At 37.6% G+C, this 14,864-nt stretch overlaps 1 protein-coding gene across 7 annotated transcripts in view; it reads right to left on the minus strand.

Annotated features, from left to right (window-relative positions):
• Positions 1 to 14,864, minus strand: part of LOC100026608 (phospholipid-transporting ATPase ABCA3-like) — a 268,136-nt gene that overhangs the window by 16,958 nt on the left and 236,314 nt on the right. For all 7 annotated transcript variants that reach the window (XM_016423876.2, XM_056806544.1, XM_056806543.1 and 4 more), the window contains 3 exons: positions 12,339 to 12,526; positions 11,396 to 11,566; positions 10,672 to 10,862 (listed from right to left, as the gene is read on the minus strand). In XM_016423876.2, coding sequence (XP_016279362.1) covers positions 10,672 to 10,862; positions 11,396 to 11,566; positions 12,339 to 12,526 — 550 coding nt within the window. The remainder of the gene's footprint in view (positions 1 to 10,671; positions 10,863 to 11,395; positions 11,567 to 12,338; positions 12,527 to 14,864) is intronic.

Consider the following 14,864-nt stretch of genomic DNA (forward strand, 5'->3'; position numbering starts at 1 on the left):
TAATATGGAAATGAGTTTTAAGTGATAATACATGTAACACCCAGTGGAATTGCTTGTCAACTCCAAGAAGGGGGAGAGAAGAGGGCAAGGAGACAACAAGAAAAAAAATTAAAATTTTAATTTAATTTTTTAAAAATAGAAGGGTTGCTATGTAAGAAGGATAAGATAATGTTTTATCCTAAAAAGCAGGATTAGGAACAATGAATGGAAGCTAAAAAGTGGTAATTTTAGGTTTGGAAAAAATTCCCAATCGAGACATTTTTAAAAAGTAGAATGCTGTTCATTCTTCTCAGGTCTATTGTTCAACTATTGGCTCCTTCCAGACTGGCTACAAGCATGTAACTGATATTTCCATCTTCCATTCCTCTTCTCCTGCAAATTGCCCTGGATGTCTTCTAGCAATATTTGGATGTCCAATTTAATTCTAAAAGCACTTACAGTACAAATTGCCATATATACTACAATGTGCCTGGCACAGTGTAAGATGCTGGTAATATAAAAACAATAAAATAGCTCTTGGGGATGCAGCTGAGTTGCTTAGTGGATTGAGAACCAGGCCTAGAGATGGGAGGTTCTGGGCAAGTCACTTAACCCTCATTGCCTAGCACTTACTGCTCTTCTGTCTTGGAACAAATACACAATATTGAGTCTAAGACAGAAGGTAAGGGTTTAAAAAAAATAGCCCCTAACCATAAAGAGCTTATATTTGATTGGAGGAAATAATATATGCCCATGGAAGTAAATATGAAATATTTTTTAAATGGGGGGAATAGGACACAGACCTAATATAATAACTGTCAATATTTTTATAGTACTTACTATATGCCAGATACAGGGCTAAGTGCTTTACAATTACTAACTCATGAGATATGTACAACCTTGAGAGGTAAGTGCTATTATTTTCCCATTTTGTAGAAGTTAAGTGACCCAGGAGTCATACGGCTAGTAAGTGTCTGAGGGCAGATTTGAACTTAAATATGTAGAGGAGTTGTTTACAATAGAATGAGGGGTCCAGAGGGAACAACACAAGTATAGGAAAGAAAGGAATACAAATATTGAAGGGATGGGGCTCATAAAGATGAAGATAAAGAGTTAGGGAAGTTAGTTTTCCCTAGGCAACCTATAGGCCATGGGGTAGTAGAATGTTATGTTTATCTTAGTAGTAAAAATAATGTTTTCCCCCCCAATGTTTGTCAGGATTTTTAAAAATCATTACTCTTTTCCATGTTAACTCTCCATCCAAACAGCATCATATAAAATTTGGCAATCATGCCATCTATATCATGCACAGTTCATAAAGCAAAGCTTTAGATACTGGGAATTAAAAAAGCTAAACAAGACACAATCTCAATTTTTAAAAACCTATGACCTAAGAGATTCAAAGATGACCTGACCCATCTTTCTGGTCACCAAGGATAGACATGGATTTAGTAGTGTATTGATAAATGTTTCAAGAACTGAATCTCCAAAAATACATGCCATATTTTAAAATTTCATTTGTATTAACACTTTATCATTTCCCATCAAGTTTAGAAAGTCAACACAGCAAAAATCAGTCCCTGACTGACAGTTGCCAACTGCCCACATGCCCAGAAAGAAAAAAAATTTTAATCTCTATGAAAATGTTTTTGATTAAAGTCTTTGTAAATCAGGTGCGTAAAGGAATCAACAGAAAGAAGATAAACAATAGGAAATAATGCCTTCTTTTTAATCTTTTCATGTTACTCCATTAAAGAAAACAAAAGCAATGTTGATTTATCAATGTTTGAAAAAGTGAAAAAAGTGGGGTGTTAAAGAAACAGGGCAGAAAATTATTCATAAGGTATATTTTGGAGGAGTTTTTATACAGGTATGGGTTGGATTAGAAGATCTCTGAAATTCTAAAATTCAGAGTGGCTTGATTTTTCTCTGGAAAGCAATGCCTTCCTGACCACCTTTTTCAATAGAGGTTGCTATTTCTCTCATGATTTCCTAGGAGAAGAAGCTTATTTCTAGAGCCTTTGGTACTATACTTTAGGAAACTTACTCTACCACTTTGGGGTTCAGTCCATGTAATTGAGGCTATACTCTTATTTTTATAACCTACCTCTTTCAAGTTAATATTCATTCTCAAGGAATTTAGGACCTGGTTCACAGTCTTCCTTTCCACAATAACCCATACACTCATATTTAAGGATGTTGTTATACATGTTTTTTTCTTGTTTTTTTTCTTTTTAATGTTTTTTGGCACATGCTTACTTCTAAACTATTTCCCTTTCTCTCTCCTTAACTCAGTACTAGAGAAGGCCAACATTTAACACAGATATATACATAAAACCATATAATACATATTTCTATATATCAGTTCTTTCTCTGGAGGTGGATAGCATCTTCCTTTGTAGGTCCTTTGTAGTTGATTTGAATATTCATATAACTAAGAATAGCATAGTCATTCATAGTTACTCTTTGAACAGTATTGTTATTGCTGTATATAATGTTCTCTCAGTTCTGCTATTGCTGTATATAATGTTCTCTCAGTTCTGCTCATTTTACTCTTCATTTCATGCAAGTCTTTCCACGTTTCTCTAAAATCAACCTGCTCAAACCAGGAGAATGTTGTACACAGAGACTGATATATTGTGGCACAATCAAATGTAATGGGCTTTTCTATTAATAGCAGTGCAATGATTCAGGACGATTCAGAGGAACGTATGAGAAAGAACACTATCCACATCCAGAGAAAGAACTGTGGGAGTAGAAACGCAGAAGAAAAACATATGATTGATCACATAGTTCTATGGGTATATGGTTGGGGCATTGGCTTTAAATGACAACTCTACTGCAAATATGAATAATATGGAAATAGGTTTTGAATAATGTATAACCCAGTGGAATTGCTTGTCAGATCCAGGAGGGGGGAAGGAAGAGAGAAGAGAAAAATCATGAATCATGTAGCCATTGAAAAATATTGTAAATAAATAAATAAAAATTTAGAAATAAAATAAAATAAACCTGCTCATTATTTTTTACAGCATAATAGTATTCCATCACTGTCATATCCACCTCTTATTTAGTAGTTCTCTAGTTGATAGACATTCCCTCAGTTTCCAATTCTTTGCCACCATAAAGAGAGCTGCTATAAACATTTAGAATATATAAGCCCTTTCCCTTTTACTTTGATCACCTTGGGAAACAGACCTAATAGTAGTATTATGGATTAGTTGGCAGTTCCACCAATATTATTGACCCAATTTTTCCACATTTCCTCTAGCATTTATCATTTCCCCCTTCTATCACTTTTTCCAATCTGATAGGTATGAAATGAAATCTCAAAGTTGTTTTAATTTGCATTTCTTTAATCAATAAGTATTTAGAGTTTTAAATCTGACTATATATAGCTTTCTTTCCTCAAAACTACTTGTTCATGTTCTTTGACCATTTATCAATTGGTGAATGATCCATATTCATATACATTTGAAAGTTAAGTATATACTTGAGACATGAGGTCTTTATCTGAGAAACTGCTTATTAAATGTTTCCCCAATTTTCTGCTTTACCCCAACTTTTAATTATTTCTGCCATTCTAAAATTCATTTTAATGTATTATTTCAAGTTATTTGTAGAGGAATTTGGGAGAGCTAGGTAATTTCCTGTTTTATTATGCCATTTCCCCACAATTTCTTCTGTCATCATACATACTGATGCTCTTCTGAATATCTTAGTCTTCTGCATCAACTTCTTCAGCTCCCCTGACCTATACTTTTGGTACCTATCTCATAGGCTTTTTGTGAAATTCAAAATATTCTGCCAATTTTATAGGATTATATAAATGTTAGTTATAATTATTTCATCTTTTCTATACCTAGACACATGGGGATAGTCACATCATATATGATTTCAATAGCATCTATAATTGTTCTATGATCTTGCATTCTGAAATTTCCCTTTCTGATAATAACTATATATATATATATATATATATATATATATATATATACATTGTCTTCCCCCTTTGAATCCCTTGCTCCTTTGTCCTTTATAGCTTTGGTAGAAGTTACAAAGACATAATAACTGAATTAGTGAGACATTCATGTTATCTGATTTCAAATAGTCTCAAAAAACTGCATAGCAATCTTCAATCTTCCTTGATAGATTCTTCAACCTATTCCCTTTGGTAATTATTCCAAATCTCTCTTCTGAAACACCTAAGCTTGCTCCCACCTCAGTAGAGGGAAGCCTTCTATTTTACTGAGAAAATTGAGAGGAATCACTATGGACCTTCTTCATGTTCCCTAATTCCATATTTCAAAATGTCTCTACAGATGTACCTATATCTCCTTGTCCTTTAATGTGGAAAAGAAGTGGCTCTTCTCCTCAGCTTCTCAACTTGTGCTTAGTTATACCTTTCTACTTCCTCCAGGAGCTTCTTCCCATCACTCATTCCGTTCCTTATTGCCATCTTCAGCCTCTTCCTATCTCCTGATTCCATTGTTGCCTAAAAGCATATTTGGTTCTACTCTGTCATTAAAAAAAACTGCCCCTTGTGCTACTGTACTTTCAACCTAATGTTTTTGTATTTTCCCCTCCTCTAATCACCAAATTCCTAGAAGGAATTGTTTATGCTTTACTGCTTCACTCTTTTACCACCAATTTGTTTCTTAGTTCCTTATAGTCTGGTTTATTACTTCACCACTTAACTGAAACTATTCTCTTCAAGGTTACCAATGACCTCTTAACCATCCTTCTTGACCTCCGTATAGCTTTTAACAGTGTTGACTACCCTCTCCTGAATATTCTTTCTTACCTTGATTCTAGCCTCAGCTGGTTCCTCTTCCAATCATCCAACTCAATCAATCTTTTGCTTTTCCTAATTCATTTTCCTATTTCCTGTTTGAAAGTCTCCTAAAACTCAGTATTGAACCTTCTTATCTCTTCATTAGGCAGCTTGGTGGCACAGGAGATGGAGTGCCAGGCCTGGGGTCAGTTTTATCTGGTCTTATCTGGTATCAGACACTTACTAGCTGTATGAATCTAGGCAAATAACTCCCCTCCCCCATTGGCCTCAGTTTCCTTAACTATAAAATGTGCTGAAGAAGGAAACGGAAAACCACTTTCTGCCAAGAAAACCTCAAATGGAATTACGAAGAGTTGAACATGACTGAAATGACTGAACATACATCTCTTCATTGATGACCACATCTATTCCCATCATTTCAATGTTAAATCTTTACACAGATATCTTTGTGTGTGTGTTATCAACCTATCCTTTTCTCCTGAATTCCAGTCCTGAATGGGCAACTCCCTGCTAGACTGAAATCCTGTCAGCATCTTAAGCTCAATATGCTTCTTTTTTATATATTATTTTCTTTTCCCCAATTGCATGCAAAAACAATTTAAACATACATCTTCCAATATGTTTCAAGCCAGAACCAATTTTTTTATACCCACCCCAAACTTCTTTTATACCCTCCAAGCTTCCCTCTTTCTGTTGAGGGCATCAGTATCTTCCTGGTCATTCAAGCTCATAGCTTAACATAATTCTTGAGGTAGGAAGGAAAAAAAAAACCCATTTATTAAATGCCTATTATGTTCCAAGCACGGTGTTAAATGCTTTACAAATATTATCTCATGATTCTTACAACAAGCGAGGTAGGCACAACTATTATTCACGAGGAAATTGAGGCAGACAGCGATTTTCCCAGGGTCAGGAAGCTACTAAGTGTAGTTTGTTGGATTTGAACTTGGGTCTTGACTCCACACTTTATTACAATACCCATTTCCCTATAGATTGCTAGTTTAGTGCCTTAACATCCCATCCTCTTTCTCATTCCCAAAATCCAATCTTCTGCTAAGGTAATTCTTATTGTTGCTGTTCAGTTGTTTCAGTCGTGTCTCACTCTTTGAGATACTATTTGGGGGGTTCCTTGGCAAAAATATTGGATTGAAATTAATATGAGTAAACTGAGGCAAACAAGATTGAGTGACTGGCTCAGGGTCACACTGCTAGTGTCTGAGGCCAGATTTGAATTCTGGAAGATATCTTCCTGACTCCAGACCTAGAACTCTATTCAATGTACCATCTAGCTGCCCAGCTGATTCTACTTCTAACACATCTCTCACCTCCATCTTTTCCTTTCTACTCATGCAGGTATCATCCTAGTTCAGGTCCTCATCATCTTTCATATGGTCTATTGTAATAGCATTTTAACTGGTTCCTTGCTTCTAATTTCTTTCTTCTCCAATTGCTACCCCAAATGCTGCTCCCTTTTATAAACTATGTTCCAGCCAAATTGGACGCCCAACAGTTATATGAACTAAATATGCTAACACTCACACTTGCACATTTATCAGGACTATCTACTCTGCCTAGAATGCTCTTTATTGTCAAGCTTCTAGTGCTCCCTTTTCTGTGAAGTCTTTCCTGACCTTTATTATTAACTTTCTTACTCATTATGTTTTATTTTACCTATTTGTCTTTATGTTTGAACACCAGAATAGTCAACTCTTGAAGGGCAAGGACTATTTCTCTCTCTCTCTCTCTCTCTCTCTCTCTCTCTCTCTCTCTCTCTCTCTCTCTCAAACACACACACACACACACACACACACACACATACACACATTCCATCTTAGAATATTGTATATTGAGTCCAAGGCAGAAGAGTAGTAAGGGCTAGGCAATGGGGGTTAAATGACTTGCCGAGGGTCACCCACCTAGGAAGGATTTTCTCTTGGTTTCCCATTCAACTAAGTTAGTGACTTGCACACAAAAACAATATATTTAATATATAATTAGTTGAACTGCATTTTCATTTTATACCACTTCTTGGAGAAGTCATTGATAACATTAGTTTCCTACTTGTTTCTTAGTGTGAGCTTGGGGGTAGCAGAAGTACAAGGCAAAACAGGAAAGGAATTTATTGAAATCAGTGGAGCAAGGCAGATGTTGTAGTATACAGGCAAGTGGTATAAACCTTAAAACTTCACAGACTTATGAATGTTAAAAATTTTACTCCACATTGAGGAATCCTCCAATTCCCTACTTGAAATAATTCCTTACCAGATAGTGAGAACTCTACTTGAATGTGAAAACTCCTTGCTATGGGAGTATCCCTACTCCACCCCTACTTAAGACTGCTTTAGGGGAGAAAACTCCTTGCTATGGGAGGACCTCTATTCCACCAGTACTTAAGAATGCTTTAGGGCAGAAAACTCCTTGCTAAACAATGAAAGTACTTGAAAACCATACTTATAAAGGAAAGGAGTTCTTTGAGCCATGCCTATTTTTGGAATTGATACAATGGGATGCTAAGTGCCTATAAAGGTGGGGCAACTTGTAAACTACTTAGACCTAAAAGGGGAAAACTTACTCAGAGGTTTTCTCTTAATGAAATTAGTCAACACAGTAGCATTTTTTTCTGACTTACTAAAGAGATTAATCTATTCAGCTGTGAATTCAAAATGGGCTGTCTTTTGGAAAACATCTACAGTGATTGGTAGATGGAAGAACTTAGGGGAGGTGACATAGGAGATTTTGCCCTTAAAAATAACAGCTCAGAGAAGAGCTGGAAGTCATTCTGCAACATTCAGATTGAGGAGGACTCATTCTGAAATATTCAGATTGAGGAAGGACTGATTCTGAAACATTTGGATGGAGGAGGGAGCTGGTGAAGGCAGTTGAGATGAGGCTGGCCTGGTGTCACTGGAGTCCTTGCTTAGGCAGACCTTGTGGTGAGTGTTAAAAGACTGACTGACTGATCTCTCTCTCTTAAGACTCAGGTCTAGGCCATGTTGGCTTAAGGCCCTTCATACTTATTTCCTTTTTCTCTCTTTCTCTCTTTTCTTTAATTCCACATTTGTATTAATTCAAATCTCTATAAAACCCAGTTGACTTGGGCATATTGAATAATTGGAAATATTTCCCTGGTGACCACCTTATATTTGATTTAAAAACCAAAACACTGTAGTGAAACATATTTTCTGCGGTCAAATTTACTCACCCTCTCTTATATCTATCACAATTTATATTTTCCACCATTTTAACTCACTACAGTTTAAGACTTCAACCATTTTAAATCTAACAGTGGTCACACATTTGGCTTCCATTATAAGACTATAAGCCAAGATTAAAGAGGAGGAATAGTTAGTTCATGACTACGTGTGTGTGTGTGTGTGTGTGTGTGTGTGTGTGTGTGTGTGTGTGTGTGTGTGTGTATTGGTATATTTATTCCAATGGCCTATAAGATCAAAATCTAGACTGTGTGCAAAGTGTAGAGCCTAAGCAACCAAGCAAGAGTGAGTGATTAGAGAGATTCAGAAAGAGGCAGAAGACTACAACTAAAAGTGGTATCAGGCAAAGGGCAGGGATTAGGGTCCAAAACAGGTATAAGAGAACAGGTGAAAAATGTCTAGAAAAGGAGGCTAAAAATAGTACTTCTAGTTGTGGAATATGAGAGCATAAACTACACAACAGTATGACTGTGTCATAACTACTGATTTTTTTTTAAAATAAGGGGCTATCTTTTCTCAATTTTGGTTTTAAGTAGTGTTGATTCTATAGTGACTCCCAGGAACTATCTTGCCTAGATCATAATGATAGATGTATCTTTTATATGTCAAATAAAATTGTGCTATAAAATATAGTTTGGATTATTTTCCCCTAAATGAATTTATTTCTTTTATTTTTGTCCAAACGAAACTAATTTTTCCTGTTTAATCTTGAAAATCTCACATATAGGCTAGTGCTGTATCATCATATAGATATACATATATATTAGGGCTGGATTATCCTATCATGTGCATAGAACATTGTGCCATGGCATCATACTGAAAGATCAGTATGCTGGTGCATAATCATCTAATTATTTTTGTGCCCATGACCTCCAGACTATTTGTTTGAAAAGGGAAAAGAGACTTCATCAGTTTTAATTTTTCTTCCCCCTAGCACACTTTGGCTGGGGTAGGAAAGGTCTGTAGAACTTGCAAGCTAGGTGGCGGAGGGAAATCTTAAAAACAACAATTAAATAAACAGGGATCCTCCCAATCTCTCCAATTATCCTCCAAATAATTATAATGCCTCAAAACGAATTCTTGAGTGGCAGAACTGACAAAAAGATGGGGTAAAGCAATTTTTTAGCTCAGAAGATTGGCACAAAATGTTGGTTGCACCTGGGTGGGAGTAGAGCACAAACCAGATCACCAAGGCAGGTGCCACCTTGGCAATTTGACTCAGGCCTTCAGGGTATCTGAATCAGTGGCAATAACTTCCAAAGTTCTCATCCCACAGATTGTAAGGAGGTCAAAAGATATTATAGGGATCCCTTTGCTGGCTCTGAGTATAGGACTTTGTTGTATGGCTTGTATGGAGATCCTGGGTCTGGTTCCAAAGTGAGAAGAAACACTAGCACATCAGTGCTTGTCACCACAAGGAAGCAAAGGACCTGGGCCATGGTTCCTAGGCAGAAAAGAGAGCTTGTGGTCACTTATAGACTAGAGCACACAGGCTAAGAAAGTATTAAACACTCTTCTCCTTAGATTGTACCACCTTGGAAGAAATGAAAACTTATAGAACCCTGGTGTTAGCTTTGAAAGCAGCTGCACAAAGAACTTGAAGCTTGGGACAGTGCCCCCACACCATAGGAGATAGAGCCCAACCATAACAGTTTTCTAAAAGTGAAAAGTCAAGAAAAGGCTGGGAAAATGGGCAAAAAAGAGAGAGAGAGAGAGAGAAAGAAAAAGAAACAGAGAAAGTTATCTTGATTATCTATCCAAAGCCTCAAAGAAAAATGTGAATTACTCTTTCAAGCCCCAAAAGAATTCCTGGCAGAGTCCAAGAAAGAGTTAAAAAGTCAAATAAGAGAGGTAGAAGAAAAAATTGGGAAAAGAAATGAGAACACTCAGAAAACCATGGGGTTAAGGTAAACAGCTTGGTTAAAGGAAGTACAAAAAAATTGAAGAAAATAATACTGGGGGTCTGTATGGCAAAGAGCTAAAAAAATTAAAAAGAAAAGGATTTATGTGTACAAAAATACTTAAAGCAATTTTTTTCTGTGGTAGCAAAGAATGGGAAACTGAGGTGATATCTACCACTTGGCTGAATAAGTTGTAATATATGATTATAATGGAATACTATTGTGCTTCAAGAAATGAAGAACAGGAGGATTTCAGAAAAACTTATTGGAAAGACTACACAAACTGGTGCAGAATGAAGTGAATTGAATCAATGTATACAATAACAGCGATATTGTACAATAAACAACTATGACTGACTATTCTCACCAATACAATGATCTAAAGTCAATCTCAGAGGATTTATGAGGAAAAAATGCCAACTACTTCCACAGAAAGAAATGATGGTCTGAATCCAGATCAAAGCATACTATATTTCTCTTTATTTCTTCATTTTTTAGTTTGAGTTTTCTTCCATGAAAAATGTTTCACAGGATTACACATGCAAAATCTATATCAATGTGCTTACCATCTAAGTGAGGGAGAAGCAGAGGAAGGGGGAAAAGAATAAAGGACTCAAAATTAAGAAAAAGAAAATTGAATGTTAAAAATTATTTTTTATAAGCAATTGGGAAAAATAAAATTTAAGAAATGAAAAAAATAGCTAATGGTAAAGAGGGATTGGTAAAAGAACTACATGTATCACCAATGGCTCTGCTAGGTAGATTTCTGCTTAAGTTATCATACCTGGAAAAGTGGTTTCGATGAACTTCTTGAACTGTTCCATATCATCTTCTGTATAGTTATTCTTCAACTTGGCCACCAAGGTATATCCAGAGCCAAACTTGTTCTTGAGGTACTGTGGACCCCCTAGACACTTCAGCTTCCCAGCCACCATGATGGCCAGTTTGGTACATAAGGCCTCACATTCCTCCATGCTGGGGAGACAAAGGACCAGGGTTGGAGCTATTTCTCCTTGTGTGGTAAGGGCTGTGGTCTAGACAGAGGTAAGACTATGTGTACCATCTCTGGAGAGGCCAGTCTTAGCAATGCAAGTGCTCAGGGCCCAGCGTGTGTTTAGGGAATAGAGAAACTAAAGGTCACTGGATTATAGGATTTATATAGCTGGAAGGGATTTTGGAGGCCATCTAGTCCAGTCCTCTTATTTTGAGGAGGTTACAAGTGTTTAGTATATAAAATAAGCAGATGCCAAAATTCACTATGGGAGCTTTCATCTTCCAGCTTCTTTCTGTCTTCCCACTCTAAACTCTAAGGGCTCCAAAGACCTTAGCCAAGCTGCCAGCATCTAAGGATTCTAGCATGTTCCCTTTGGCAAAATTAGCCACTGGTAGGTCTCCTTTCTAGGAAGCTCAAAGTCTCAGAGGCACTGATTCAGGTTCCCAGCCCCAATAAAGCCCTGCTATTCCCATTGCAGTTCCCCCCATATCCCTGACCAAGGTACGGGCCACACCTATGGGAGGTTATGACAATGGCCTTGCCGGACTCACGGGTCCGCACCAGTGTGTCCCAGAGCAGGCGCCGAGCCACAGGGTCCATGCCAGTGGAAGGCTCATCCAAGAAGACGACTGACGGCCTTCCAATTAGGGAAATACAAGTGCTCAGTTTACGCTTGTTGCCACCACTCCACGAAGAAGGAAGCAAATAAGGAAAGAAAAGGAGGCTGTTAACAGCAGTAATTTACCAGAAATAATTCAGGGACAACCAAAGACCTAAGTAGCACAGTGACAAATATGATTGATTGGCTGTGAATCTAAAAAAGATAGCAAACCCCAATGCAGACTTTTCATTTAAATATATTTTCAATACATGCTCAAGAAGGGAGTCATGTCCTTGTATCTGGCCAAGCTAGTAGCATTTGTGGCATTCAATTTATCTATGCTTTTAATATGTAGGCACCACAGATCATTCCTAGTGTTGGCACTTGAATCACCACAGTCTTCTGAGTTGATTGCTCCTTTAGCAGAGTCCTTGTCTCTATGTATCAGGAAGGAAATTGGGACCTGGTCTTAGCCACTCAAGCTATGATGCTGATACTCTCCTTTTCTATAGTATAGATCAATAAGGAGGTAGGTCCAAGGAAGGAGCCCTGATCATAGCATCAGAATCATCACTAGAAGCTAGATGGATCTAGTATCTCTAGCAAGGATCAATCAGTGAAGAGTATAAACTTAAAATGCAGTTTGTTCTGTATGGAATGGTAGCTGGTTAACTCCCTGGAGGCAGATCTCTATTCTACCTCTGCTGTCATGGAGTTTCTAGTGGAAGACTGACTTTGGGAAATCTATGTGATAATATCCTAAGCCTATTGGTTAGGAACTCCTTGCTCCTTCCTCATTCTGCCTCTAAGATTTATAGATAAAGAAAAGAAGCACTAGGGAAGAATAGCATCTCACCTTAGGTTCCTTATGAGCTTGTCTGCATTGGATTCCAGGAGCAATGCCTTCAGCATGTTTTTTACATAATGTTTGATGTGATTTTCAGGAATCCCCCACAATCGAGCATACATGTACATCAACTCCCTTCCTGTCATGTAGTCTAGCAGAGCATCAAGTTGAGGACAGTAACTGATTCGTCGCTGTACCTAAAATGGGGTTCAGTGCCCCAGGAAATGGTTTCAGTCAAAGGGTGGGACTGAAAAGAAAATGCTTTTTCTTTGGTTACCCACTATATCTCCACAGGACCTAGTACTGCTTAGCATCTCTAATTAATGAGATTTATTCCCTTCAATATCCCTGCCAATATCAGGACTAAAGGTTCTCTGCAGCTGCAGCCCACTGGGATAAAATATGAATGAAATGGAAATGGAATAAAATTCTTTACCTGGATTTGCTTCAACTAGTGTTTCCTAAAAATTGGCTATGCTCAGTGCTGTGGAGGAATACATAAGAAGTAAAATACATAAAACACAACAAGGATGATAGGAAAGTTGGGCCATGAAGGTGATAAGGTAGCAGTGAAGGGAAGGGCAAAAAAGCCTTTGGGGTTGTATTAGCCATTCTTCTTCCACGAGGAAGCTAATTGCACTTAGATCATAAAAGCTAGAAGAAGCAAGGTTTCTTTGCTGAATTTTTGTACTTTGGCTTGTCATACTGTTGTTTCAGGACTGGTTATTTTTGGAGTAGGAAAAGAGAGGACATGGGGCAGCAGTGTGACTGTGGGAATCCAGTATTATCGAGCAGCAATCTGGATGTGTCTGCAATAAGGATTTAGACAGAGATGAGGAGGGGTGACCTGTGAGAATGCAGAGAGGTGTAAGATGGAATGTGGAGTTTGGGGAACATCTTGTAATTTCGTGTGGTCAGGGCAATAGAGTAGTGAAGTAGTACTGAATAAGACTGGAAAAGACAAGTTAGTCCCTGATAGCTGAGAGGCTATAGGGTTTGCTTATTCTCTCAAGGCAAATCACTGAAAGTGAGGGTGAATCATGGAAGTGAAGAGAATTTGAAGTTTTGTAGTGGCTATATGATGGATGAGAGAAGGGGTATGATAGAGATAAAAGAAGAAATATTTGTTAAATGACTGGATGTGGGAGTGTGGGAAAGGGACAAGTCAAAGATGACCCATATTGGTGAATCCGAGTAACTGAAAGTGTGAATATCCCCCTAGAAAGAAAGAAGTTTAGTGAAAGGGTAGGTTTAGTTCCCTAAATAAGATAATCAACTTGTGTGGATATGTTAAGTTTGGGATATTAACAGGAAATATCTAGTAGGCAGTTGTTTTTTTTTAAACCCCTACCTTCCGTCTTGGAGTCAATGCTGTGTATTGGTTCCAAGGCAGAAGAGTGTAAGAGCTAGGCAATGGGGGTCAAGTGACTTGCCCAGGGTCACACAGCTGGGAAGTGTCTGAGGCCACATTTGAACCCAGGACCTCCCATCTCTAGGCCTGGCTCTCAATTCACTGAGCTACCCAGCTGCCCTATAGTAGGCAGTTTTTAATATAAAACTAGAGTTGAGGAACAAGATGAGAGTTGGCTTTATAGATCCTAGAATGATGTGTATGGAGATAATACTTGAATTCAGAGGGCATGACTAAGGGAGAGAAAATGAGAGCTGAAACATCTTGTCCTGGATCACAGATCACATTTAGAAGTGTCTAGGGAAGGTTTTGAACCTAGATCTTATGGACTCCAGGTCTATTGCCCTATCTGTTATGCCATGACTGAATTAACACATTTTCCCTCCCCAGAGTCAGAGTGAGGTCATAGGCAATATACTAGTCACATTTGCAATTCCAAAAGATTTCACCTCATATATCAATTTCCAATGCTAACAATTAAATCAGGGTGAAATGATCGTTTTGGTAAACATAAATCTTCATGGGTATTGGGCTTGCTCTATTTTTGTAGTGTATTAAGTATTATAATCATTACATAGCTGTCTTTCTATTTGACCTGCAGATTATAGTGATAAGCATGTTATAGGTTAATAGTGGCAAATGAGGTTATGACAATAAGAAAGGTCCTACATATAATAAAGTATTTATCACTTTTGTAATAGCAAAGAATTGGAAACAAAGTTAACACCCATTGTGTGAGATGGAATAAAATGTGTGATTCTCAAAGTCAAATATTTGGCTTGCCTTCCCCCCCCCTCTTACCCCCAGCAATATTCCCAGGGCAGAGGTGCCTGATTGACTTTCCCAGGGGAAAGCTTTTAGCATGTTTCAATACTGTTAAATTCACAAAGAACATTTGTTGCTTATCTAACTATTCCCAGGCCAAACCAGCTTGGGAAAGTACATTTTCATGTCTAAGCTCAAGGACAATGCTCATGTTCTGTATATTTCACTTCCTGTACCCTGAAATTAGCTCACATGCTCAAAGACTGTAAAGTCACAGTCTCCTCCTAAGAAGATGGCTGGATGAGAAGGGAGCGGGGAATCTTGCATCAGGATTATTATAAAAATGTCTGTTTTACCTG

This window comes from Monodelphis domestica, chromosome 7 (assembly GCF_027887165.1).
Source record: "Monodelphis domestica isolate mMonDom1 chromosome 7, mMonDom1.pri, whole genome shotgun sequence".
NCBI classification, from domain to species: Eukaryota; Metazoa; Chordata; class Mammalia; order Didelphimorphia; family Didelphidae; genus Monodelphis; species Monodelphis domestica.